This window comes from Chelon labrosus (genome assembly GCF_963514085.1).
Source record: "Chelon labrosus genome assembly, chromosome: 18".
In the NCBI taxonomy this organism is placed as follows: Eukaryota; Metazoa; Chordata; class Actinopteri; order Mugiliformes; family Mugilidae; genus Chelon; species Chelon labrosus.
This window is the reverse complement of record NC_140351.1, coordinates 5,509,275-5,534,690: the sequence shown is the minus strand read 5'-3', so window position 1 is coordinate 5,534,690 and position 25,416 is coordinate 5,509,275. Positions and strand designations below refer to the sequence as shown.

The 25,416-nt window shown below is 44.7% G+C and overlaps 1 protein-coding gene across 1 annotated transcript in view; it reads left to right on the top strand.

Moving 5' to 3' along the window:
• Positions 1 to 25,416, top strand: part of LOC311503862 (partitioning defective 3 homolog) — a 364,850-nt gene that overhangs the window by 176,336 nt on the left and 163,098 nt on the right. Inside the window, exons 9-14 of the mRNA XM_084566761.1 lie at positions 1,401 to 1,622; positions 2,412 to 2,680; positions 6,779 to 6,918; positions 7,354 to 7,482; positions 21,110 to 21,295; positions 24,719 to 24,889. Coding sequence (XP_084422887.1) covers positions 1,401 to 1,622; positions 2,412 to 2,680; positions 6,779 to 6,918; positions 7,354 to 7,482; positions 21,110 to 21,295; positions 24,719 to 24,889 — 1,117 coding nt within the window. The remainder of the gene's footprint in view (positions 1 to 1,400; positions 1,623 to 2,411; positions 2,681 to 6,778; positions 6,919 to 7,353; positions 7,483 to 21,109; positions 21,296 to 24,718; positions 24,890 to 25,416) is intronic.

Genomic DNA, 25,416 nt, shown 5'->3' with positions numbered 1-25,416 from the left:
ATGTTTTGTAGCGTTCCGCACTTACCCCTCCCCCCGCCAAAAACACCCCCCTCCTCCCCCTCCTCCTCCATCCGAATGCATATGATGTTTGTGATTCTGCATGAAAATGAGGCGAAGGAGCTCAACTTTCCTCCCCGCCCGCTCTCGTCACCCCCTCGTGCCCCCCCTCCCCACCCACACCCTCACTCCCGTTTTGATTGTGCGCCGCAGAGAGTGACAATTTAAAGTGATAGTCTAATCTCCTTGGATTGTTTTGCATGGGTAAATATTTTGAGGCGCTTAATCTAACTGAATGTAATGATGCATTGATGGGGGTAATTTATTATTCAATCAGGCTCGCGTGGAGGCTGATTACTGGAGTGATGGCGCTGTATACAACACATGCGTGCGCACACACACACTTGCTCAACCAGTCATCACCCTTCAGTCTTCAGTGTGCGTATGCGAGTGATTTATTTAATTTTTTTTCTTGTAAATTAACATAAGAATAAAGATGGGCGAGACTGAATCCCGCAGAAGTGGCACGGCACGAGCTCCTCGCCTCCGTGACGCCGCTCCACTGTCTGTCGTGGCGGATGCGGCTTAGCGGCTGTCATTCGGACGGAAGGGGTTTTTTTTTCTGACGTGGGATTGTTGGAATCCAGACGTGCCTCTGGCCACTTATGCTGCAGCGTGGTTCACTCCTGGCCAGCCTATCTATATGCTAAGTGCCGCTTGCAAACCAGACTAAACAATTCTCGTGTCTGGGAACGGCGTTGAGCTCTTGTCTCGGCTTATCCGGGCCCCCAAAAACCTCACATGAGACTCGTATTGTGTTTTTTTTTTTGTTGTTGTTGTTTTCTTATTTAGTGTGTGTGTGTTTTCTTTTGACTTTCTTGTCCGGAAAGCGTCCCTGCTGCATGATTCATCGTCTCCGCTCTGATTGTCGAGTCAACTCATGTCCGTTGGTCTGTGACCGCACACAGACTCACACAAGCTCACAGATATAAATTGGAGAAGGACTCCAGATACGGAAGGTTTTGCTGCTATACATTTGGAGCACACAGTGTATAATATTTCAACACAAATGCACCATCCTTATCTGTTACCCGTCTTGATGCTGGTAATTATAGATAGCGTAATTTCCATCGTCTACCACTAAGCAAGGAGAAGCCCCGTGAATAGCCAAGCTAACCTCAACTCTCCCTATTGCCTTTCAACGAACAATATATCATAGCTTTCCTTATCCGTCTCCATCTGTCAAGCCATGATAGTACATCATTGTACATGTATCTCTTATCATGTCAGAGCTAATTCATTGCAGTCATGTCTGTATGACCTTGCTCTCTCTCTCTGTCTCTCTGTCTCTCTCTCTCTCACTCTCTCTCTCTCTCTCTCTCTCAATGCTGTGTCACCTCCAGAGCTCAGAACATTTTCAGGCAGGCCATGCGCACACCGCGCATCCTTTTCCACGTGGTCCCCGCGCCCATGAAGAGGCAGTACGAGCTGCTGACGGGCCAGAGCGAGCTCAGCCCGCCGCAGCCGAACAGGGTCCGCTTCAGCCAGGACGCGAAGCAGCCGGGGGACAGGTCGAGCCTTACGCTGGCGTCCAGATCTGGACCGCAACCTGGCCTCAATCACAAGTGGGTTTGATTGTCCTGTTTTTTTTCCCAGAAATCGCTTGGAAAGAGGAAATATACCACAAAAAAATTAAAGTATGGCGTCTACAGTGCTGCAGACAGGACATGAACTGAAAGTTTGGACCAATCTCATTATTTTGTCTTCTTTTGTACAAGAATTTTATGTCAGAGTCTGTCTCTGAGTGTATGCCAGCTCTGTTTTTCCCATATTCCAATATGCATTATATATTCACTGTGTATCCATCAATGTTGGAAAGCTGCAGAATAAAAAGGGAAGAGAGCAGTTTAACAGTAATTAGTCAAAACTTTCTGCTGGACAGAGATAATCATTTCGTGCCACGTCATTGTGCATTACTTGTATGTGTAGTGTAATAAGCTCAATTTAAAACAGCTGAGACAGACGTTAACACACACAGAATGGATGAATCCAGTTGCCGTAATATGCCATAAACCCACAAGCAACAAACCCACAAGTTATTGACTGGGTGCCATTTTGACCAACCAAATCAAAAACAATAAGCTCCAAACATAACATAAACATTCACAATGTCAGTATACTGTGTTCAAGCTTCTGTTGGAGTTGGTGTATATCCTACATTGTGAAATATTAACGTTATTATTGGGAATATATACGGAAAATATCAAAATAGTGCGTAATTCTACCATTGTGCACATTAAAGAATCCATAAAAATATTGATATTTCCTCCACGTGGCTGTTGTGAAGAACCGTTCCTAGAGACTAGATTTGAGAAGGCGTAAAACAGACACTGAACTCTGCCCTCTTTCTGCAGCCACCAGGGACCCCTGGCTGGAAGCAGCCACCAGGGCCCCCTGGCAGGAAGCAGCCACCAGGGCCCCCTGGCTGGAAGCAGCCACCAGGGCCCCCTGGCTGGAAGCACCCCCGAGTCAAGTCGACGCTACGTCACTTTACCCCACAACTTGGTCTCCAGGACGTCGTCGGCCGTCTCCCCCTCTCTGCAGCGCAGGGTGAGCGCAAGCCCGTCCACCAGCTCCTACCTGAAGAACAAAGGCCGCAGGTTCAACATCCAGCTGAAGAAAGGTGAGAACCAGCAGAAATAAAGAGAAAATGATGCTGTAGTTTCCCATCAATACAGTTTGTGACTGACTGCACCCGTGTCTACAGGGTTTTGATCGCCAAGCATTCGATGTGGCAACAGTATTGTACGATAAAGTTTGCATCAAATGGTTCCAGGACAGACAATAGGTTCAGGGACTTTTGAGGGAAGCCTTTCTGGAAACATATATTGCCTCTAGGCTTTGTTTAACAGAGCAGGCCAAAAGCAAACACTGATCTGCCCTGTCTTGAAAACAGTTTGCGGTTTGCCCCGTTCAGGCTGTATCACTGTGGTGTTGTGGTTGAAATATTAAGCTGCAGCAATCTGTGTGTGTTTGGAGTCGGGTTTGTTGGAGAGACCACTTGGAGAGAACTTTGATACTGAAGCAGTTGTATATCTTTGTGATATATTCATCACTTCACTATGTAAATTAAGGAACAGTTGGTTGTGAAGTGAACTAGTCTCATTGTGACTTGCCTTCTCTCTGTCTCTCTCGCTCTCTTTGCTCCTTTTTTCTTCTGTCGGGGGGTTGGAGCAGATGTCTTGTTGAAAACTGGCATCGAGGCCTTAGCAGCGAGCTTCGGGGAATAGTGCTGCAAGCGAGGGCAGCAACTCAGGCTAAATGTAACCCACTCAGGGGAAATGCAGTCACAAGCTGCTCTAATATGTTTGGCAATGGTATCCAAGCACTGCTCTCACACGCTCTTGCCCAAAGTGACAGAAATGGTTTCAAAGATTACTGCTCATGATTTAAATGCGTTTTACTGGAATGGACCTGACTGACTTGCAAACTTCAAGCCATTTGTGGACTCTAAATGGAGATAGATTCTTGTTGCTGGATTGAAGATTTAACCGAGCACTAAAATCCGCCAGAGTCGGGGGATGGGAAATGCGCCTTTGAGATGCATTTTGACGGTTCCATTTGATTGCTATCAGACGTTATCGCCGCTAATGTACTTTTAGACAGGCTTCAGCAGTTTTGTTGTTGACTCGTTGTAATTGTTGGGATCCGGCCTAAGTGGCTCCGAGTTCCAAGTGGCAGGAGCACATCTTCAAAAGCAAATTAACAAGAGTGCCTTAATCAAATGCCGCTGTCGAAAAGGACATGCGCACCCCATTAAGTCATTCTGATGCGCCTCAGACTCTCCTCATGTTTGCTGTTTAATTGGCTTATTGGAGCCGGGATTCCAACTAATCCAGAAAGGGATACAATTACTTTTATCCTGGTCTTCTATTAACCAAAATAAAGACGTCGGTGGTTAATTACTGCGGGCTCTGTTAGAGATGCATTTCCCTAATTGCCTGATTGGACACTGTTAACGGGATCTCACGATGGACAGGAGTTAGATTCTGCTCATTAGGCCGTGCACAGGGCTTGTGATACGGAAGTGACTGGTTTTGGAGAGAGGTCAGAGTGAAAGCAAAGTGTTTCCATTTGAGTTTTTTAAGTGCAATTTAAGAATAGGTGGGAAATGTTTCAATACTCTGCGTGTTAATGTGGTTAACTAGAAAGTTTCTCCTGTACGTTTTGCTGCCTTCAAATGGATCTCAGGACGTTGTGGTTACGACAAGGGTAGCTGTGAACACCAAATGCTTGACGTTGAAGTAGTAAGATCAGCTGTAAGTCCGGTGGACACCTCTGCTATGCAACTGTTGCTGCCTAGAAGCCCATCAGGCACAACATTATGACCACCTTCCTAATATTGCGTAGGTCTCCCTTGTGGTGACTTATCAGAGAATGGACATGGGTCTTCTGAGGGTGTCCTGTGGTGCCTGGCAACAGAATGCTGTTAGTGCGGGGAGACTGATCACTGGATCAGTTTGGGATCTAGTGAATTTGGAGGCCAGGTCAACACCTTGTGCTGTTCTTCATGTTTGTTTGAGTTGTTCCTAAAGAGTTTTAGGCATGCATCTTGCTGGGGGTGGCTGTTGCCATCAAGGAGTGTCATTGCTATGGGGTGGGGGTGCCTGGTCTGGTCTAGGTGGGTGCTATATGTCTAAGTAACATCCACACCAATGACTGCCAGGTCCAAAAGGAGAACATTGCATTGTCACGCAGTGTTACTTTACTGACTTTACTTTACTTCTCTGGTCATAATGTTATGCCTGATCAGTGTATCTCTTATAGTTTTATTCTGAGTGTACGCAGTCACACTGAATATGAAACTTCCACGGCAACTATGTGACCTTGTATAAAAAGTTTGGCTGTCATGGTGACAAGCGGCAGACTTAGTATTCGACATAAACGATGACAGCTATTTCTGTCTGCTCGGTTATCGTGCCGCACTGATGGAGAGATCACAGAGCGTCATTATCCTCAGCCGCTCAGCCTGAGCTCTAACTTCATAAGCAACCTCTTCATCACCTTTCTGCAAGTTTGTTTGTGTGCAGGAGGCGTGAGAAAGTTGCCTTCCACCATTCCCCCCTCTTAGCGCTCCTTGTTCGTCAACACTGACAGACGAGACGATAGACAGTTCGACAGACTGCTAAAGAGACGTGCAGGGGAAAAGTAGGTCATGATGAACCATCAGAGGTGCTGACAGCTCTGTGAAATGAGCAGGCACTTTGATATGAATACTAATCACCGCTGTTACCTCTGGTAAAGCCGCCGCCGAAAACCACACAGCGCGACTTTCCAACTCGACTGCTAGAAAAGCCGACATCAAGGTTGCACACGGTTGAATCCTAGCCGTCTTTTAAAATCCGTTTCGTTTTCCGTTTAAGTCAAAGAATAACCCGTCATCCAACTTTTATTTGGTTTACCTCGTTCCCTGGCTGACATTTGAAACCGTTTCTTGCTTTTTATTTGACAAATTCGGGTCTGGTCAGCACAAAAGGTCAGACCTGAGATCTTCTTATTTATCCGTTATTGTATATGCCTCTAGACCGGCAATTCATATTCTTCTGATGAACCTTAAAGGTCAGCCTTAAAACCCGAAGCAAATGGCTTTGCACAGAAGATACCGTAAGTGATTTCTCGGATTTAGAATTTCGTCTTGGCACCAGTTGCACTTTAAATGGCGCATAGCTCTTCCTCCTCAAGGATACAAAAGCAAGAAACAACTTTTATTTAACACACGGCGGTCACCACTTTCACCCATTATGTGAACTTCGAACGGCCTTTATTACAAACAATCTGACCCAGACATGATTCGTACACTGCCTGCCAGACTGGAAGGTTTTTTGGTCAAAACATCTGGTGCCATGCAGGGTGGTTTACAAAGCAGCGTTTTTGCTATTTAGGTTCACTCCACTATATTTTAAGAGGATATTGAACATCATTCAGATGCGTTCTGCAATCCATAATAAATCACTCCCTGCTCATTCTGGTTCCTAACCAGTCTTTAATCTGACCATAACTTGCAAGAGTGGCTTTACAGTCCATATGCACATATCTTAAACACTCAATTTTGGGTTCATAGCGCTGATGCTATATTTAGACTTGGGGACATGTTTTCATTTTTACTGAGCGGGGCACACCCAGATGGCAAACTGATAAAAAAATGCCAACATTGAACCAAGTGTGTTTGTATTAACTGTAGGAGGTTCAGAACATGGTGGAAAACCATAATTGGACGTCTGCTTCGTGGTTTCTCAATCCTTTAGCCTTACAGTTGCTGAAAGCAATGTTAGAGTGAGGCTCCTTTCTATGACTAGATATACATATTTCTTTGGAAAATCAGCTAAAATGTAAAAAAAATCATATGTACACTGTATATATTGTTTTAGCTTGTTAGTGCCAAGGCATTTCAAATGAAACCAAGTAAACGAATGTCACCGGAGTGTACAAATCTTGTGCTGTTGACACTTATAAACTCAAATGGAGGTTCGGCAACACTTAATATACATAATTTTTTCCTTCATTTTCACTGGGCTGTAAATCAGTAAGGTACATTTTAGGGTTAGCAGGCGGTTCAAGCGTCTTGCTGGCAAACATGTACCTCAAAAGTGTTGTCGAGCAAGATATTGAAATCTCCAGGACTGCTATTATCTAGCATACCTTTACCAAAAAGAACAATGTATGTTTAGTAAAATATTACAATACTTTTCTCACAAAATCCATCTGTATTCCATTCTTCCAGGTCCAGAGGGTCTCGGATTCAGCATCACATCCAGAGATGTCCCCATTGGCGGCAGTGCTCCCATTTACGTCAAAAACATCCTTCCTCGAGGAGCGGCCATCCAAGATGGCCGACTGAAAGCTGGAGACCGGCTGCTGGAGGTGGGGTGGCGCTCTCAGGCAACCTCGCTCCATTAAACAGTGTTCAGCGAGTGTGCTCTGTGAGATTGTATGCTGTGTGAGATGCTAATCACTTTTTTGCTGATATGGCTTTGTTCCTAAATTCAGCTCTCACAGAGCCTTTGTTGAAATCATGGCTTTAACAATCCCGCTCCAGCTTTGAATTTCTAAGAAAACGCGGTTAAATGGAACAATATTTTGATTATACTTCAGTCAGACTGACGTGAAAATCAGCTAGTGCTCACTTTTGGGTGAAATAACCCATGTTTAATTCCAGCTCCACTGGGCTGAGAGGGTAATCTGCATGAAGGTTACGTGGAGGCCACAGTGCCCTCTTTTAGAGTAGAGTAGTTTGGTTGGAGAGGCCCGCATGCATGGTCCTGTTTTAATATTTATAATATGTGTGGTCATACACAGGTCAGTGGCGTGGACCTGAATGGTAAGAGCCAAGAAGAGGTGGTGGCCCTTCTGCGTGCAACGCCCATGGGTGGGACTGTGAACCTGTTGGTGATTCGCCAGGAGGACTCCCTGCTGCCCCGAGAAGTGGTCAGTACCCAGCCGGCAAGTTCTCGTATAACAATACAAGTGTTTTCACTACTGCTACTACATTCAGATAATGGAAGTTTGTGAAAAGGAGCTAGGTAAATTGGGAACTTTGGAATGGATTGACAGTCATTTTTTAGTTTTTGTAGCAAAGATAAAACACTTGAGTAGTTTAAATGACTGAGTGATGTATGTTGCAGTTTATTAGAGTATAAACAAGAATGTCAGTAGATTAAAATATGTAACCACGATTAATCGCACGGTTTCCGTAATTAATAAGTGTGTATTAAATTAATCTCGCTTTTTTAAACTGTTTTAAATACCTGAAAGGAATTTATTTCAAGTTTTTATTACTCTTATTTGCTCAGAAACCTTTCTGCTCACTTCGTAACTCAGTTCACATCGACAGTAAATGCAGATAACTTTGTTGTTGTCGAGGGAAGAATCTGGCACGGCTTTGAAGCCAAACTTTCAACTTAAAAGACCTGTGTCTTTATTAATTTCTACTCATTTATCTTCGTTTGCTTTCCCCCTCTGCTTCTTTATAGATTTTTGGAGGTTTTTGATGCTACAGGGCGTATTATTCCCCTCCTCAGGGTAAAATCATTTCCTAGGACTGCACTTTAGATTCCGTTTGCTATCCACAGCTGCATCAATCACTTTCCGTTTTAACAAACTATGACTTGGGCCGAGATAACAATAATAATAATAACAATAATAGAACATGCATTAAAACTTGTGGCATTAAAAGAAACTTTTACAGCCCTGCTTTAAATGAAACAAACTCCTTTAGTCAGTTTGAGTCAGCAAAAACCTGCTGATTCAATGAAACCTCGCTAGGACTCTTGTAAATGTCACTAAATGTCGAACATCCAAAACAGTTTGAGTTTGGATTTGTCATGGTGGCATCTTTAACCACTTCTTCAATTCATCAAATTTTCTGTCTGCTTTTTTAGTATCCTGTCTCAACTGTTTATTTTTCCCATTCTTTAGTCTTACTATTTTACTGTTATGACTATTGAAGGAGGCGGACGGTGAATACGTATGGTCCAAGTCCCTAGACCTTTCCAAGTTGACCTTAAGTGCCTTCTCGCTCCTTTTCCTTTTTATTTGGAAATGCATTACGTACGTCAACTATCCGAGCAACAGCCCACATGTCACGTCTCAGGCTTTACTGACAAGACCTAATGTGTATCATTAACGCCCATCTTAATGTGATGAGTCACTGTGCACTGCGTCAAAACAACGTAACCCCTTTCTGTTTCAACCTTCTCTATTTCCTGCTTTGCTTTCATAGGGAAAAATGAGCTGTAAGTTGTGTTAAGTTAAAAGGTTTGGTGTGATATTGGTGTGTATGGTACCGTTAAATGAAAGTCAATGAGGCCCATCAATTAAATTATCAATTTTTGAACTTTATGGATTTGCAGACAAAGAATTATGATTTATCATTTCGATTTCAAGGGTAGACTGAGCTCTTTTGAGACATGTTTACAAGCAATTAAAGGATATGCAACAGTGACTTCACCCCTAAACTAAACCAAAATTTAAAATTTAACATTTTTTCACTCTAAGAAACAAATGAATAACACGTGTGATTCTCGTACAGAACCATCTGTACACACATGATGAGTTAAATAAAAGAGCGCATAGAAAAAAACACACACACACTGTGAAATGATGTGTCTTACCACAAAGAAATACAGCTTTAGACATATTCAAACACACACACACACACATATATATACACACACACACACTCTCCCACTCAGACACACAGCCTGTATGCAGGGTGACTTTGGCTGTCGCGCAACAGATGGCGAGGCTACTGCCCTCGTCCAGCCTGCTCTCAGTGGCTTTGACAGCAGGCTCGGGCGTCACAGCACCTTGGCAGACCAGGGGCCCCTGATGCCAACCTCCCTTCTTACGGTAATACTCGTCATGGCACCCGGGCTGTTAACCCCACGCCATAGGAGCTGTTCAGCCTGTGGAAAAATGGCCCTGTGAGACACATTTTACTCCCCTAATGTGCTGTTTCTCCAGTTAAAAAATGTCTCAGATTCTTTTTTTTTTTTACATTTACATTTTCATAAAGTGGCAAATTGGCACATATTTAAGTTGCACTGGATCAAAGAAGTGCAAACAAATCCTCTCGCTAAATTAAGGAAGGTCTTAAAGCGTGTCATTGATTAAAAGTGCTACTCTTTGGCAGCTGTGCGCGGCTTATCGGCCTCTGCTGGCACCAGACCCGTGACCTTCAGGTTACTCGACCGGCTCTTTAACCAGAACAGCCAACTCTTAAATTCTAACTGGAGGGATGCACCGCGCTGGTTCACGCAGCCTTGACAGCACCTGACTGCTGCTGCGAGGGCCTGTTTAAAAATGCACGGCCCGCCGCTGGCTTGTCTGCTCGTGAGTGGTGCGGTTTTGAGAGGTTGATGGCTGCACTCTCTTAGCTCCCGAGGCATGACGTGATTAGAAAAAAAATAAAAAATAAAATAATAGAGTCCAGCGCGGACACACTGGCTAATAATCTCTTTTTGTTTTCTGTGTCTTTTTCCTCTCTGGCTGGTTGTGCATACCGCGAGAGACTGCTAGTTAATATTTCATCACTTTCCAAAGCAGATTAACATTTTTTTTCCTTCCCGTCTCTTGCACAGTTTCACATTTCCCAGCAGTGCTTTTCACAAATCTCAATAATCCCTACAAGTATGTTCATAAAAATCAGATAAGGAGGCCAAGGCTCTGCTGGTGACAGTTATTGCAAATAAAGCATGGTGGAAAAGCATGGTTGGTAATTGCCTCCTCTGTCACACACTGACGATAGGTGAGCGAGTGTGTGTGTGTGTGTGCATATATACTACACACTGTACTGCAAGGACGGGGGGTTTATGTGCTGTCATTTATGTAATGCCGTCACTGCTGACAATGCGATGACGTTTAAAACTGCAGCTTGAGTGACACGCCAGTGACATATAGCCTTAGACGCACGCTCCCATGCACACAAATAAGCATGAGCTCCAACTGTATAGATTAACAGAGAATGGAGACCTTTTTTGTCTAGTTGACATTTGCCTGCTGATGTTTAATGTCAGGCCCCCGAAAATCCCTTCACGCCTCCTTTTGTTTAGATCTTTTATTGTATTCTTGGCGTACTCCATGCAATGCAACCCACCCCACCCCAGAGGAATTAATTTACCCTCCCGGCATGTTTGGTTGCATCTTTAATTACCACGGCCGCGGTGTGTTTTGACATGCTTTCAGTAGCAGCAGCCTCTCAATAGCTTTCAATAAATATGCATTCTCTTCATGGGAAGAGAAAAGGTTAAATGGCAATAGAGCAAAAATCAAAAATGGGGCTGCGCCTCTGAAGAGATCGCCTCTGTCTCCCTACACTCCCTTCTCCAAGGATGTCAGCCTCCAGACAATATATTCAGAGAAGCTTTAACCTTAAGCTCCGGGCTCGTCGATAATGTTTATTCTCTTTGAAGCCTGCAAACCTCCGTAATAATGTTTCACCTGGATGGAGAAATCTCTAGGTCTCTTTTTTGGGTGTCGTGGTTGTTTCTACAGGATGAAACCTGTGGCCTTTAGGTCATAAAGAGAGGAGAAGACTTCTTTCTCAATCCTCAGCTTGAACCCTAAAGATACAGCGGGATGTTTGATCAGTGACTGTGAACACATTCGGTTTGGCAATTCATCAATACCAAGTAGTATCGCTCGAGTTTGTGCACTTTGTAGTTTAGACTTGACAAGTTCGACTCTGAAGTGCAAACTCTGGACTCCCACGAAAAGCATTCTGGGATACCTGGCTGTCGGCGAACCTCAGACATGCGTAGCTGGTTTAATTCTGACGTATGGGCTGAAGTATAGTTACATTTCTGCGGAGGTGCACGTCAGGAACGGCGCTAGGGTCTGCGTAGGGTTCTGGGCATGCAATTCATTCAAAACCCCTCAATCATACATTTTAAACAACACTAAACCGCGGTTTTTGATTTGATTCGCCACATATGCTAACACGGTGCACGCCTGCCCTTACGTCACGGCCTCGACCCTTCCCCAGCGGCGTATTTTGCCTCCAGAACGAGGGACTGCGCCCGACGGAGAACAAATGGGCCTCGTGCAGCCTCTGTCGCGGCGCTGACGGCCACATAAGAGCAATTAAACACTGCATTAAAATCCCCTCTTTATGATCATATCACACTTGTCACTGATCCATTAGTAGCTGTATCTGCCAAGCAATGAGAATCTTAATTGCTGCAATTAAATCCGGCCCCTGATTGATGTGACAGCCGAATTTATGGCTCCGCGTGGATGCCGGGGACGGGGTAGACAAATGCGTGACAGTGTTGGTGACAATTATAGCTGACTAATGGCCTGTTTCATAAGTGCCAACCCCGGTGGCCTGGTTTAAAATCCTCCCTGCCATGTTTTAACCACTGCGCTGTAATTGAGGCGGCACTCAGAAGTACTTGGGCAGATTTGTTTTAGCAGAAATCATCCAGATAGATAGATAGATGAACAGATAGATAGATAGATGGATGACACAGCCGGCTTTTGCTGGGCCGCCTGCAATACAGCGAGGTTACTATTCACTATATTCCCCGTGTTGAAGTTGTACGGCATGAACAGACGCATGAAGCTGTATTGATTTCCTCGCTGCAGAGATCCATTTACCGAGCCGGTAGAGGGAGAAATGAATTGATATCAGGCAAAACAAAACACAGTCCCCCCTGTCTTCAGAGGCAACTAAATTATACACAGATCTGTTAAGTCAACTTCAATCCTCCTCATTCTTTTCGTTTACGCCTCGGCACAGAGTTTACCAGCGCCGTGCTTAACGAAAAAGGACAGTTTACACGGAGCGTTAATGTGGAAGGAGAGGATCTGAGTCGATGTGTACAACCAAGAATATCTGATAAAAGGAAACAGAGGTACAAGCTGTTTTTTTTTTTTGTTTGTTTGAAACGGGCTGCCTGCTTTCACCAGAACTTGCGTGGGGTTAAATTGCTTTGATGTTATATAAAAAGATATAGAAATAACGGAACTGGATAGAAATATAACTTTCAGAGTTTCCCATACAATGTTAAAGGGAACTACTGTTTTTTACAACCTGGACCTTATTTCTGGCATAAAATACGATCGTTCACCCATATAACTGTGGTGTCATTTGGAGTCGTTCTGATGATATTTAGATCCGCGTATATCCATATAGTGAGAGTGACTGGGGCACCGAAACGCAGCCTCTAAATAACGCATTATAACTCCGGACTCAACGGGGAACAGCACTAGCGTATCATAATAAAATATTGGTGAAATGAACGAGTTTCGCGGCAGATAATGCGTTATTTAGAGGCTGCGTTTCGGTGCCCCAGTCACTCCCACTGTATGGATATACGCGGATCTAAATATCGTCCGAACGACTCCAAATGACACCAAAGTTATATGGGTTAGTAAACAATCATATTTTATGCCAGGAATAAGGTCCAGGTTGTAAAAAATGGTAATTCCACTTTAACACTACGGCGGCCTGCCAGGGTCTAATTTACTCCACCATGGTGTCATAACAAATTGGAGATATTTTTGCACGTTTCAAACTGCTTGTGCCCTCCCTTCCCTCATCCGCCCTCCTCTCCCCAAAGCCGCCGCACACACCTGTCACTCATCTGCTCTGTAACGAATTTAACCTGACGGAGAAAACAACACGGTCAACTCATAATATGAGAAGCTATTTGCGTTGTTCACTAATAAAAATTGACGTTTCCGCCACTTTTTAAAACCCGATGTTTGTGCTCTTGATTTTTTAGACCGTGGAGATTTACAATGATTTAAAGAGAGTTGGTCAAAACCCAAAGGAAATGACTCCAGACGTAGCGTGAACTAGCTAAGCTTAATAAGCGCTAGCTAGCAAAGTTAGATTGAAAGGCAACTGCTTACTACAAATTAGATTTATTCGCTGATACTTTATTTAATCTTACATATATTTGTCCATCGAACGCAACGTCTTAACAGCTTCTGATTAGTATTCCTGTTTATTAAATGCGCAGGCTGCTGGTATTTATTATCCGCTTTACTACGGTAATTTAAAGAGAGACTGATACAAAACGCATGCTCTTATTTGATGTGCAGACATTTCATGTACTGTATCAATAGTTTTTAATAATTGGGATAACATCATAATTAGGGACTTTTATTAAGACATTAGAACCCCCCCCTCCCCTGCCATATTTGTGGGAATCATTGATTTCCATCCATGCCTCTGCCTTTATCTTCCACTTCTTTCACAGCGCAGCTTTCAGGGGTAGATAAACCTTTCCACTGAGGTGGTAATAAACAGCAGCCATGCCATCTGAAGCCATGCCAAAAAAATGACATATTTGGTGTTAATATAATTAGATGTCTCTGAGAGTAATGCACTTTTTTTTCCCCCATCGCCGCACGCATGACGTAACGCGTTGCAACTTTCGCTAATAAAGTGCCAAAGACTGAATCTTCCTTGTGCGTCTTTAGGGGAGTTTATTTATATAACAGCAGGTGACTGAGCCAGACATTTTACCTTAGCGAAAAAACTTGGCAAACAACTCGAGGAGATGAGTCATTTCAGTTGATAATTTAAGGTGCTGCAATCTTATCGCCGGTTTTTCGCGCTCCTTCAGTAATGAATTCCCAGCAGTACTCTATCATGCGACTTAAAAAAAAAAAAAAAGAGGCCGGCTGCTGGAATATAATTGGGCGTAATCAGCAAATTGCTCACTATTACTAATGTCTAGAAATAGCGGACCCCTTCTCTGTAAATTATTTCTGAAAATACAGCTGGAACTCAGGTGAAGTCAAATTACAGGAATTGCTAAAAAAAAAAGGGAGAGCCGTGGTTCGGCAACCTGCAATCAGCGAGAGCATCAGTGACTTTACAGAGCTCTTCAGAAGAGTTTGGCAGCAGCGGATGCATCTTAGAGGTCACTTTCTCTTCCACTTCATGCTTAAAAATGTCTCTCAAATGACAGACCGTGGTGATTTGGTAGCTACGGGCTCCAGTGTGTTACCATGGTTCCAAAAACCTTTTCGAAATAAGAATCCTCTTACACTTAATCCAAATTGTCTGCCAAACTTTGGAAAAATCCTACGTTGCTCTTGCTCCCTGATCAGACAGTCACATCACACTTTCTGCCTTTTTGTTCTGTTTTATTTTTTTTACTTTCTTGACACCTTTGAAGAACGCCGATGAAGCGCCCTGCATTATTAATCCGTCTCCGATAGAAAAATGTTTTCTGATCAAAGTGCAGAGTTCAGACACGAGCTCTGTCATAATTAAAAGCTAATGCTTCCCGGGCGCGGCCGAAGACAATGCCAGCCTGGTTAACGATCTCCGAGCGTGTCCCGTCGACGCCACCTGTTTTCGTTTAGCACTTTTCGGCAGCTGTTCCCGTAATTACGCTCGCTGTCAAACTGCAGAGAACGGGAGGGAGCACCGCAGCATTGTGCTACGCCGATAAACAAGGTAGTTAAAGGCCACTTATGGCGACACAGTTACTCTCCCGAAGGGGATTTGGCGTCTGTTTCCCCCCCCCCCGAACGCATAATGGGCTGAAGTGTGTATGTGCAGTTGGACATAGCAAAGCGCTTTTTATCCACCATTAGCTTGAAATGAGAGGCATCTGCTTCATGATGTGCGTCTGTACTTTGGTTCCACTGAAACGCCTTTGCAAACATTCCCAGTTGCCAAGTCCACTTAGAAAGTCACCTTTTATTTTGAAAGTTCTCCCGTGATTAGACGTAATCGCGTCCTAAAGCGGCTACAGGACTCATCTTGCGTCGAGTCAACCTGCTCATGAGTCTGTTTCTCGGCCGCTCGCAGTGAGATCCACTCAGAGCCGACGCTGCTTGCCAGTAGCCATAATGCACTGGCAGTGATGGAGACAGATTTTGGCCTCAGATACCCTCTTAGAAACAGACTTTGTTTTGCTAATGAGCTTTCACATTAGAGAGTCCCTAAAGGGGAGCCAGTCCCAGTCTGTCAGTGCCGAGTCCAAATCTGCTGGATCGCCCAGTGAAAAACATGTAATGTGATTCCGCTGCAGGCTACGTGCTCCGTGCCCCTCATTGTACCTGATTTTTTTTTTATTTATTTCTTTTATTAGGCTTAAAGGTATTTAATATTCGGCCCCTTTTGTCAGAAAATGTTGCGAGGAGAAACGCCGCCAAACGAAATTTGTGTTACAATACTTATCGCGCGTGCACCGCTTTTGCAATTACACCCATGGCTGATTTCTTTTAGCCCTTTTAAATTCATTTCCAATGACCTTTATGTCACCAAATTGGGCCAAGTGTGGAAAGAAGTTTCCAGCGGTGTTAATTGTTTTAGGCAGTGATGTGCAGAGAACTCGGAGCTATGTGTGAATAGAAGTAATTGCGATTCATTTGCACTCTCTGTTACTCTCTCTCTCTCTCGCGTCTCACTTTGGCTTTTTTTTTTCTCTTTCTGTTGCTGCCTTTCTGTGGCGCATACTTGCGCACACCTAGCACATATTCCTTATTAGCATGTGACACGTTAAGCAAGGTGGAAACAAAATGAAAAGGCCTATTAGGCAGTCGGGGCCCCCTTTACCAGACTGATTAGCAAACAATTTCCTTCGTTTCCCCGCCTTTACTCACCTGCTTGCGTTTCCGCTGAAATGCTGCCTCTGCTGCCCCCTCCCCCGCCTGTAATGACTGGGTGCCGGCAGTGTTAATTAATAAAGGACTCAATCGTATAATGGACTGTGAGTCACGGAGGACAAAAAGAAAACGACATGGGCTTCGTTTGTGATGAGCTGGTCAAGTGGCCGGTCACTTCAGCTAAGGGGATAATGACAACAATGATATTCCAACCACTCCACTTAAAGCTGGCCTGGTATAAAGTTTTATCTTCAGTACCTGAACACAGCGCAGACTTTTTTAATGCGCTCGATGTGCTTTGCATATTTGCTGTTGCAGGGTTTGCTCCGAGTCCATGGCTGAGGTACCTTGAGCAAGCACCTCCGACCCCACTCAGCTCCTCCCCCGGTTGCTTTGCATGGCTGCCCACTGCTTCAAGTGGATGCGCTAAATCCGGAGAACGAATGATTCGATTTGATGGATTTTGTTTTAACTTGTGAAATCCTCTGATGCAATACCGGCTACACATCTTCCAGGAATCGTCGTTTTGGAAGTACACAACCACGTCCGGTCTCATTAGTTTCTCTTTGTCGAAATCTGTTCCTGACATTGTTTGACATTTTTAAACATGGCTTGTTTATGCGCTTGGCATCTTTTGCATATGTAGCATGACCTCCGGAGAGTGCAGGACACCTAGGATAGCCAGGCGTAACATTATGACCACCTTCCTGATATTGTGCAGGTCTCCCTTGTGCCTCCTAAACAGTTGGGACTCATCAGAGAATGGACATGGGCCTTCTGAGGGTGTCCTGTGGTGTCTGGCAACAGGATGTTGTTAGTGGGGCGCCTTTCAGGGGAGGGGCCTCTGTGGATCATTCCACAGATAATTGATCAGTTTGGGATCTAGTGAATTTGGAGGCCAGGTCAACACCTTGTTTTTTTGAGTTGTTCCTAAAGTGTTTTTGTGTGTGTGCCTGTGTCAGGCTGCATCCTGCTGGGGATGGCTGCTGCCATCAAGGAGTGTCATTGCTATGGGGTGGGGTTACCTGGTCTGGTCTAGGTGGGTGCTACATGTCTAAGTAACATCCACACCAATCAATGCCAGGTCCAAAAGTTTCAGTGGTCCTAATGTTGTGGCTGATCAGTGTACAGCGAAGACCCAAGGAAGTCAACTTCTCTGCTTCCTTGCAGCAACATTACACCCCATTATATTGGGTTTTACTCTCAGATTTGACACATCTGAACGTTATCCTGTATTTTGAGCGGGATATCAAGCAGGATTTTACGGTAACCAGACACAAAATGTTACATGTGCAAGGCCAAGTGTCTTCGTAGTCAGGTATAATTTGTTCCTGGCTGCAGCAGCTAGCAAAGGGTGGAGGTGTTGGAGACATTCAGCCACGCTAAGTGAGCGCAGCTGTCTCCGGAGAGATTTTTCTTGTTATTTATAAGACAGCTTGGCTTCGTTGCTTCATGTTAGCAGACATTCTAGTGACCACAGAAAACCAGTATCCCAGTTATCAAGATACGATATGCATAAAACCTTTCCCTGCTCCTTTTTAAATAGTTGATTTAAAAAGCGTGTAACCTTTTCGAAGTCCTTACATCAGTTCATTGACTGTCAGTACCTTTGTGCTCCCACGTCCCAGGTGCATACACGGGACTGAGCTAGGAACAATGCGCCGACTCTTTTTTTTTTTCTCTCCTCGTGCTCGGAGGTTGTTTGGATCCAGCTCTGCCCGAGTTGAATCGGTGCAGCGAGCCCCTGTCAAGCAGCCTGACAAACTCATTCTTGGCTAGCGGCGCTTGTTCCTGTCTGATGAAAATGTTACAGCGCTCTCTCATTCTCTGCCTCGGCCCCTCTTTTTTCCCGGAACAGGGCTCTGAGTGGGTGGTTATTCTGTCATCATTTTTTGGAAGAGAATGCGCACACAGGCACACGCACATAAAGGCTCAGACACTGTCCACGGAAAGTAATTTCGACCAGTCTATTACTATCTTCAGTTGCCGAGTTAAAAGCCTCGGATAGCACAGAACCCATAGTCTCTGCTTATTTATTTTATTTTGATAAAACAGCTCTCAAGGTAGAGATTGACCCTGCCGCTTCATCCGTGAATGTTCCTTTCAGAGTGGAAATAGTATGTTGACGATGTACTGTGTGTTGGCGGACCTGCAAAGCAATTGATTTCAACGTAAAACTTAAGTTTGATGTAAATATAGACGCAGTCAAAGCTTATAGAAATTCTGACATGGTGCCTTTGAAAGTTCCTGACAAGAATGGAGATTCAAACAGAGTATTATATTCAACCCGGTCTAGTGGAAAAACAAATTGTTTTTCAATGGACATGTTTTGTTTTTTTTCTTTCCTCTCCCCTATCTGCTTCATTCAGCATTCTGGAGGAAGGCAAAGGGTCATTTCCTGACAAGAACCGGTGATTTTTGTAATAGAACCTGAAGCGTTGAAACCCGGCGCGATTAAATGGATTCCAGGGGTCTGAATTTACTAAAGGCCCGGGTCCCAGACAAAGCCCACTTGGCAGGTTGTACAGACAGGTGTACTGCCCATTTTGAAAGCGGGAGAGGAAACGCAGAGAGAAAGAAAAGGGGTCAGATAGGAGGGCCGTCTGGCGAATAGGGGCTCAGTCAGATGGTGTTGAAAAGAGCCTCCACCTGAACGCACCGCTGCATCCTAATAACTCCTCAGCCTCCAAAAAAAAAAAAAGAAAAAACGCCTTATGCTCTATCTTTCCCTTCTTTCCTCTGTTTCACTCTTTATCCGAGCAGCTGTGAAGGGCATGCACCTGGCTGCCATCCATCTGGCTGTGTGTGTGTGTGTGCACGCGTGAATTGAGTCTATTTAAAGAGGTCTTGTGGCGGGGTTTCTGGGGTTGATTGCTCTCACCGCCGGTATTGTCCGTGCGGATTTGGCTGCCATGGCAATAACTACGCATGTACAGTGGAGGCTGACCAATCGCAGTATTACAGCGATGCTCTCGAGCTTCCTGTGGAGTGTTGTCAACTATTATCTGTGCTAGATAATAAACATGTGCGGGGAACACGTTCATACTCTCAGCTGCCATTAATGTATCCATGTGCAAAGCCTCGCAAATCCCAAGAACTCCATTGGTTCACAGCATGGAAGAAGCCGAAGCCCCCTTTGGCTGTATGGACTACTGCAGAGTTACCTCCTCTTTGAAGTGCCAGAGAAAGATGCAATGTTTTCCCTTCTACTATTTGGAAAGAACAACCGTGATCAAAGCTACAGTATCGTGGCTATACCTTAGGGAACTCTTGTCGGCACTGGACCACTGAACGGCTCATCTTCTCAACAAATGAGAAGCTGTTAACAGTTCGTCCTTTAAAGATATTTCTCTGTCAGTATTTTCTACAAAGCCCCTCGCTTCTCCAACAGCCACCATCACGTTGTGTAAAAATTCAAGTCAAGCCTAGTAAGTTCCCAACAGAGTGGTTCCAGACCAACTTTCTGCCACAAAACATTTGTACGCAGGGAAGTATGTAGATAATAAACGTGGGGAAACTAAATAGGGAACACTTTCATACCTTGAACTGCCGTTAATGTATCCTTGTGCAAAGCCTTGCAAATCCCAAGAACTCCATTGGTTCCCAGCACGGAAGAAGCTGAAGCGCCTTTGGCATGGACTACTGTAGAGTTACCTCCTCTTTGAAGTGTGCAGAAAAAGATGCAATGTTTTCCCTTCTACTATTTGGAAAGAACAACCGTGATCAAAGCTACAATATCATGGCTGTACCTTAGGAAACTCTTGTCGGCACTGAACCACTGAACGGCTCAACAAATGCCTTAATCGCTGTTAACTGTTCGTCCTTTAAAGATATATCTCTGTCAGTATCTTTTACAATGGACCCCTCTAAGGCCCTCGCTTCTCCAACAGCAGCCATCTTGTTGTGAATAAATTCAATTCAAGCCTAGTCGGTTCAAAAAAGAGTGGTTCCACACCAACTTTCCGCCACAAAACGCAGGGGAGTTAGTCTGACATCCAGGCTAAGGTTTTTTTAAACATAAAGAAACAAATGTACGCTTCTTTGACACCTCCTGCTTTCTCTGCACCATTAGCTTCCTCTCACACCTATTTCCCCCCTATCTGTTTGCCTGCAACAGAAAATTCAAACACCCAAATGCTTTTCCTTTGGTTATTTTTTATTTTTTTAACAGAGGCTCTTTGTTAGAAACCAATAGAAGTTGTCAGAAAGCGACCAGAGTGGTTGTTTGATGGACTATTTTCCAGCTGAATTGATCGTGCAGGGTGTTAGACACTCAACAGTACTCTCTCACACCTTCCTGGCAGCTGAAATGAACAATTTCTGTTTTCGTGAACCATGCATGAGCAGTATTGCAGTATCGGAGCTGCAGCGAAACGCTGCTACTGTAATTTTCAACAAAGGGCCCGCGGAGCCCTCAGGGAAGGAGGGTCGGGTACTTAACGTGTGACAAATTATCTTTCAAAGGGGTGTTGTTCAAAGGAAGCCCAGTGTTGTTTGAGCGTCAAATTGCTACCTGGTGTTTTCAAAGTTCTCCGCTGTCGCCGCTGCTCCTACACTGAGCTCATGATGGTGGAAAGGAATTAGTAGCACTCAGCTAGACAGTACGGCCAATTGACGATGACAGCCCCGAGATGTGTGACACGCTTGCCATCCACTCGCTTTCTTCTCCCGCTCCCCTCATCTTACCCCTCTTTATCTTGTCTACTGCCAGCTTTCCATTTTCTTGACGTTCACCATCCCTGTTCATCTTTAAGTTTGCGTTCAGATATTCTCTGTTATCTTTTCTCTTCTGTCTTTTCACCGTTTGAATCCGACAGTGATACTGCAGTGGGGTTCAACATTAGTTTGCCAACTTTAGACAAGGAAGTTGACTCATCACAGTGGAAAAAAAAAAAAAAAGACTCTCATCTTAAACTCTCATCTTTGGTCGATCTATGGCAAGTACTCACTTTTACCTCTCTGTCTTCTTTTCCAACAGCCTGAGGAAGATGACATGGTTCTAACCCATGACGGCACACAAGAGTTCATGACTTATGAGATTCCCCTGAACGACTCGGGCTCTGCCGGCCTGGGAGTCAGCGTTAAGGGTAACCGGTCCAAGGAGAACCATGCTGACTTGGGCATCTTTGTAAAATCCATCATCCATGGAGGCGCTGCTAGTAAGGCAAGTAACCACCTCACCACGTTTAACACTAGAAGTCCCAGCATTTTTTGCTCTACCTATAAAACCCAGAGGGCAGCCGATCGGCTGGAAGGGTTTTAGCTAATATCCTAATCACCTGTGAACCCTCCTTCTGTTATGTAAACGAGGCAGTCACTGGGGCACCACAGGAGGGGACATGCTGAGCCACTTCAAGGAAACCTGTGGGGAGGGGAGAGGGAGTGGGCCCAGAGAGTTTATGGGGGAGAGGGTGGCTGTTCACTTCTAAACTGGCAACACCTTGAGACAGAAACTGGTTCATCCCAAAGACAAAACACCTTGACATAAAATGGGGGAGGGGGGGAATCGGAGAGGAGCAGGATTGCTGGGGGTTTGGAGGCCAGAGTGTGTGGGGGAGGGAGGCACACCTGAGGGCTGTGAACTCATTTGCTCTGTCCGGGCTGCTAAGGCTGCGTTCAGACTGCAGACGGATCTGATTCAAATCTGATTCCTTCTCATATCCGATTTTTAGGGCTGACTGTTCACACTGCCTTTAGCAAGTGTCCAAATCGGATATGGTTCTGTTCAGACTGGGCCACATTCTTCACCGGTCTGATAGGTTGCTGTAGCAACGAGCGGAAGCGTCATTCAGCACGTGTATTTGTCAGACGTCATATAATTGCGACAGCGACAAGCAAAACAACAACAAACAACACGATGGATGTACGTCACGTCAGTGTAAAGATTTATAAGGCATGCAGTTTCTTCCTCTGTCCAAGGCGAATTGTTTTCAAAGTCCTCCTCCATTGTGATAGCTGTAATATCACTGTCCGTGGCCGTAACGTGGCTCCTCCACAACGGAAATAGGCACGCGGTCTGGCGCATTGGTTCTGGCCTGGCGTCGCGTAAGTGACGTCACGGACAGTCAAAACCCATCTGAGTGTTGGGAGCTGTTCAGACTGAGACGCATCTGTCCATATCCGATACGAATGCGATATGAAACTGCCTCTGGATGTGGTTTGCAACCGTTTGGCAAAAATCGGATTTCGTGTGATCTGTCACTGTTCAGACTTCAAAATCGAGATCCGATTCAAATCTGAATGGGCTAAAAATCGGATTTTGGCTGGCAGTCTGAACGCAGCCTAACTGTCTGTCTGTCTTTCACCAGTTTCACCAGGTGGCAGCCTGGGCAGAACAAATGAGCTGAATCAAAATGTAATATATGTAGAAGGATGTAGAAGTTATCAGGACCTTACAACACTGGGCTTCCAACATCCCCACCAGACACATAGGAAAAGTAAAAGAACAGAACCACATCAAAAAAGCACTCAAAATCTGTGGTTATCCCAACTGGGCCTTCATGATATTTACACATATTTACAAATAATAATGAAAAAAATGCATTATCAGGATACAGTGTTAGAGAGTGGAAGTGAGTGAGACTTAGACTTAGAACTTAGACTTAAAACTTTATTGATCCCTTTGGGGTGACTCCCTCAGGGAAATTTGAGTTTTCCGCAGCAGCAAGCACGCAGAGCAGTTTGCAGACAAACAACAGCAGTGGTTTGCAAATAGTTATAGAAAAAGTGATTGAATAATAAAATGGTGAACATTAAATAATGAACGGTGAACTTCCTTTGAGTGGGATTAAAATAAGCTGTAGTAAAACTCTATAGTAGGGAAAAATAAACAGTAAAACAGTAAGTAACAGTGAGTGAGGTGAGTACATTTCAATAATCACTCACAATCCTGGCACTGCTATGCTAATGACCAATGTGGCCATAATGACTCGTGTGACTGCAATGTATTGACTGCTACAAATACACATGTGGCAAATGCAGAAAGGAGATGGCTTGGCAGTGCCAGCATTGTGCGTGATTATTGAAATGTACTCACCTCACTCACTGTTACTTACTGTTTATTTTTCCCTACTAGAGTTTTACTACATCTTATTTTAATCCCACTCAAAGGAAGTTCACCGTTCATTATTTAATGTTCACCATTTTATTATTCAATCACTTTTTCAATAACTATTTGCAAACCACTGCTGTTGTTTGTCTGCAAACTGCTCTGCGTGCTTGCTGCTGCGGAAAACTCAAATTTCCCTGAGGGAGTCACCCCAAAGGGATCAATAAAGTTTTAAGTCTAAGTTCTAAGTCTAAGTCTCACTCACTTCCACTCTCTAACACTGTATCCTGATAATGCATTTTTTTATTATTATTTGTAAATATGTGTAAATATCATGAAGGCCCAGTTGGGATAACCACAGATTTTGAGTGCTTTTTTGATGTGGTTCTGTTCTTTTACTTTTCCTATGTGTCTGGTGGGGATGTTGGAAGCCCAGTGTTGTAGGGTCCTGATAACTTCTACATCCTTCTACATATATTACATTTTGATTCAGCTCATTTGTTCTGCCCAGGCTGCCACCTGGTGAAACTGGTGAAAGACAGACAGTCAGTTAGCAGCCCGGACAGAGCAAATGAGTTCACAGCCCTCAGGTGTGCCTCCCTCCCCCACACACTCTGGCCTCCAAACCCCCAGCAATCCTGCTCCTCTCCGATTCCCCCCCTCCCCCATTTTATGTCAAGGTGTTTTGTCTTTGGGATGAACCAGTTTCTGTCTCAAGGTGTTGCCAGGTTAGAAGTGAACACTGCTCTGTGTGCTTACCCCGTCCCCCATAAGCTCTCTGGGCCCACTCCCCCTCCCCTCCCCACAAGTTTCCTTGAAGTGGCTCAGCATGTCCCCTCCTGTGGTGCCCCAGTGACTGCCTCGTTTACATAACAGAAGGAGGGTTCACAGGTGATTTAGGATATTAGCTAAAAGCCTTCCAGCCGATCGGCTGCCCTGTGGGTTTTATAGGTAGAAAAGCCAAATGGCTGCTCTCTGGGACTTCTAGTGTTAAAGAACACTACACTTCGTACAGTTAGGGGTTTTTCAGCCGGTCACATGAGGTTTATGGCGTTCCAACGAAACTGTTGAGGTTTCAGTTGTGGTCGAGTAGGACCCAAATGCACACACCGGGCAAGGCCAAAGCAGGAAGCAAAAGAACTTCAATTCGGTTATCAACAGGAACAAAAAGTGCATAACCCTTAGGGTACCCAAAAAGACGATTGTTCCAAAAACAGGTATAACAAAGTCTATAAGGTGGGGAAACAGCGACAGAACAGGTTTACAGGCAAGAGACCACACTAAAGCAGGTAGTCCAATGGCAAATATGAAGTGATCCTGATGAGGTCATGGAGCTCAGGTGTGTCTGCAATCAGCCACCAGGAAGCCACGCCCTCTGAATGACATGCCTCTAATTAAGGAGGCCAGAACCAGAGACCTAACATGAACTGAATATGGTGAATGTGATCATGACCTCGGTATTTGCCGGAGTTGTTTCTTTTCAAAATCCCAAAATACGAGGACCATCTTAAACTCTCCCTCGATGGCGTTTGTCTGCAGGACGGGCGTCTACACGTCAACGACCAACTCATCGCAGTCAACGGGGAGTCGCTGGTCGGGAAGACCAACCAGGAAGCCATGGAGACGCTGCGCACGTCCATGTCGGTGGAGGGCAACAAGCGAGGGATGATCCAGCTCATCGTGGCCCGGCGGGTGGGCAAAAACAATGAGGTAACCAAGCAGCCAGGGACTAATTGGCGTCATGAGGAGTCCGTTTTAATTGGTCTGCCTTTATTTATTTTTAAGCAGGTGTCGCTGTTAATGTTGTAATCATGAGCTACTCTAACTTTAATGCGGACTATAACCTGCGTTTCCTCAATGTTATGTAAAGAGAAACGGACGTACACATGCACACTGTCACTTAAATGAGTTGGAGGAAGGAAGAGGACTGAAGGGTGCAACTACACTGAATGATAAATGAGGGTGATTTCACTGTACCTTGCCACTGGTCCTAATCCATCCCCCATAGGTTTTTGGGCAGATAGCTAGAGAGGGACCTTTACGAAGCGTCCACACCACCATGCAAATCTTCAAACAGTCCCATTTCCTGTGTGAGATAGGTGATACCGGCTCACATTTCCCCACATTTCTCTGTCAGATTTTCTTTGCCCGCGGTGGGCCTTGATACGATATCTAGGAAGCACTTCACTGGGTTGTGATTGACAGCTCTGCAGAATAACACTGTAGGATAGGCAGAT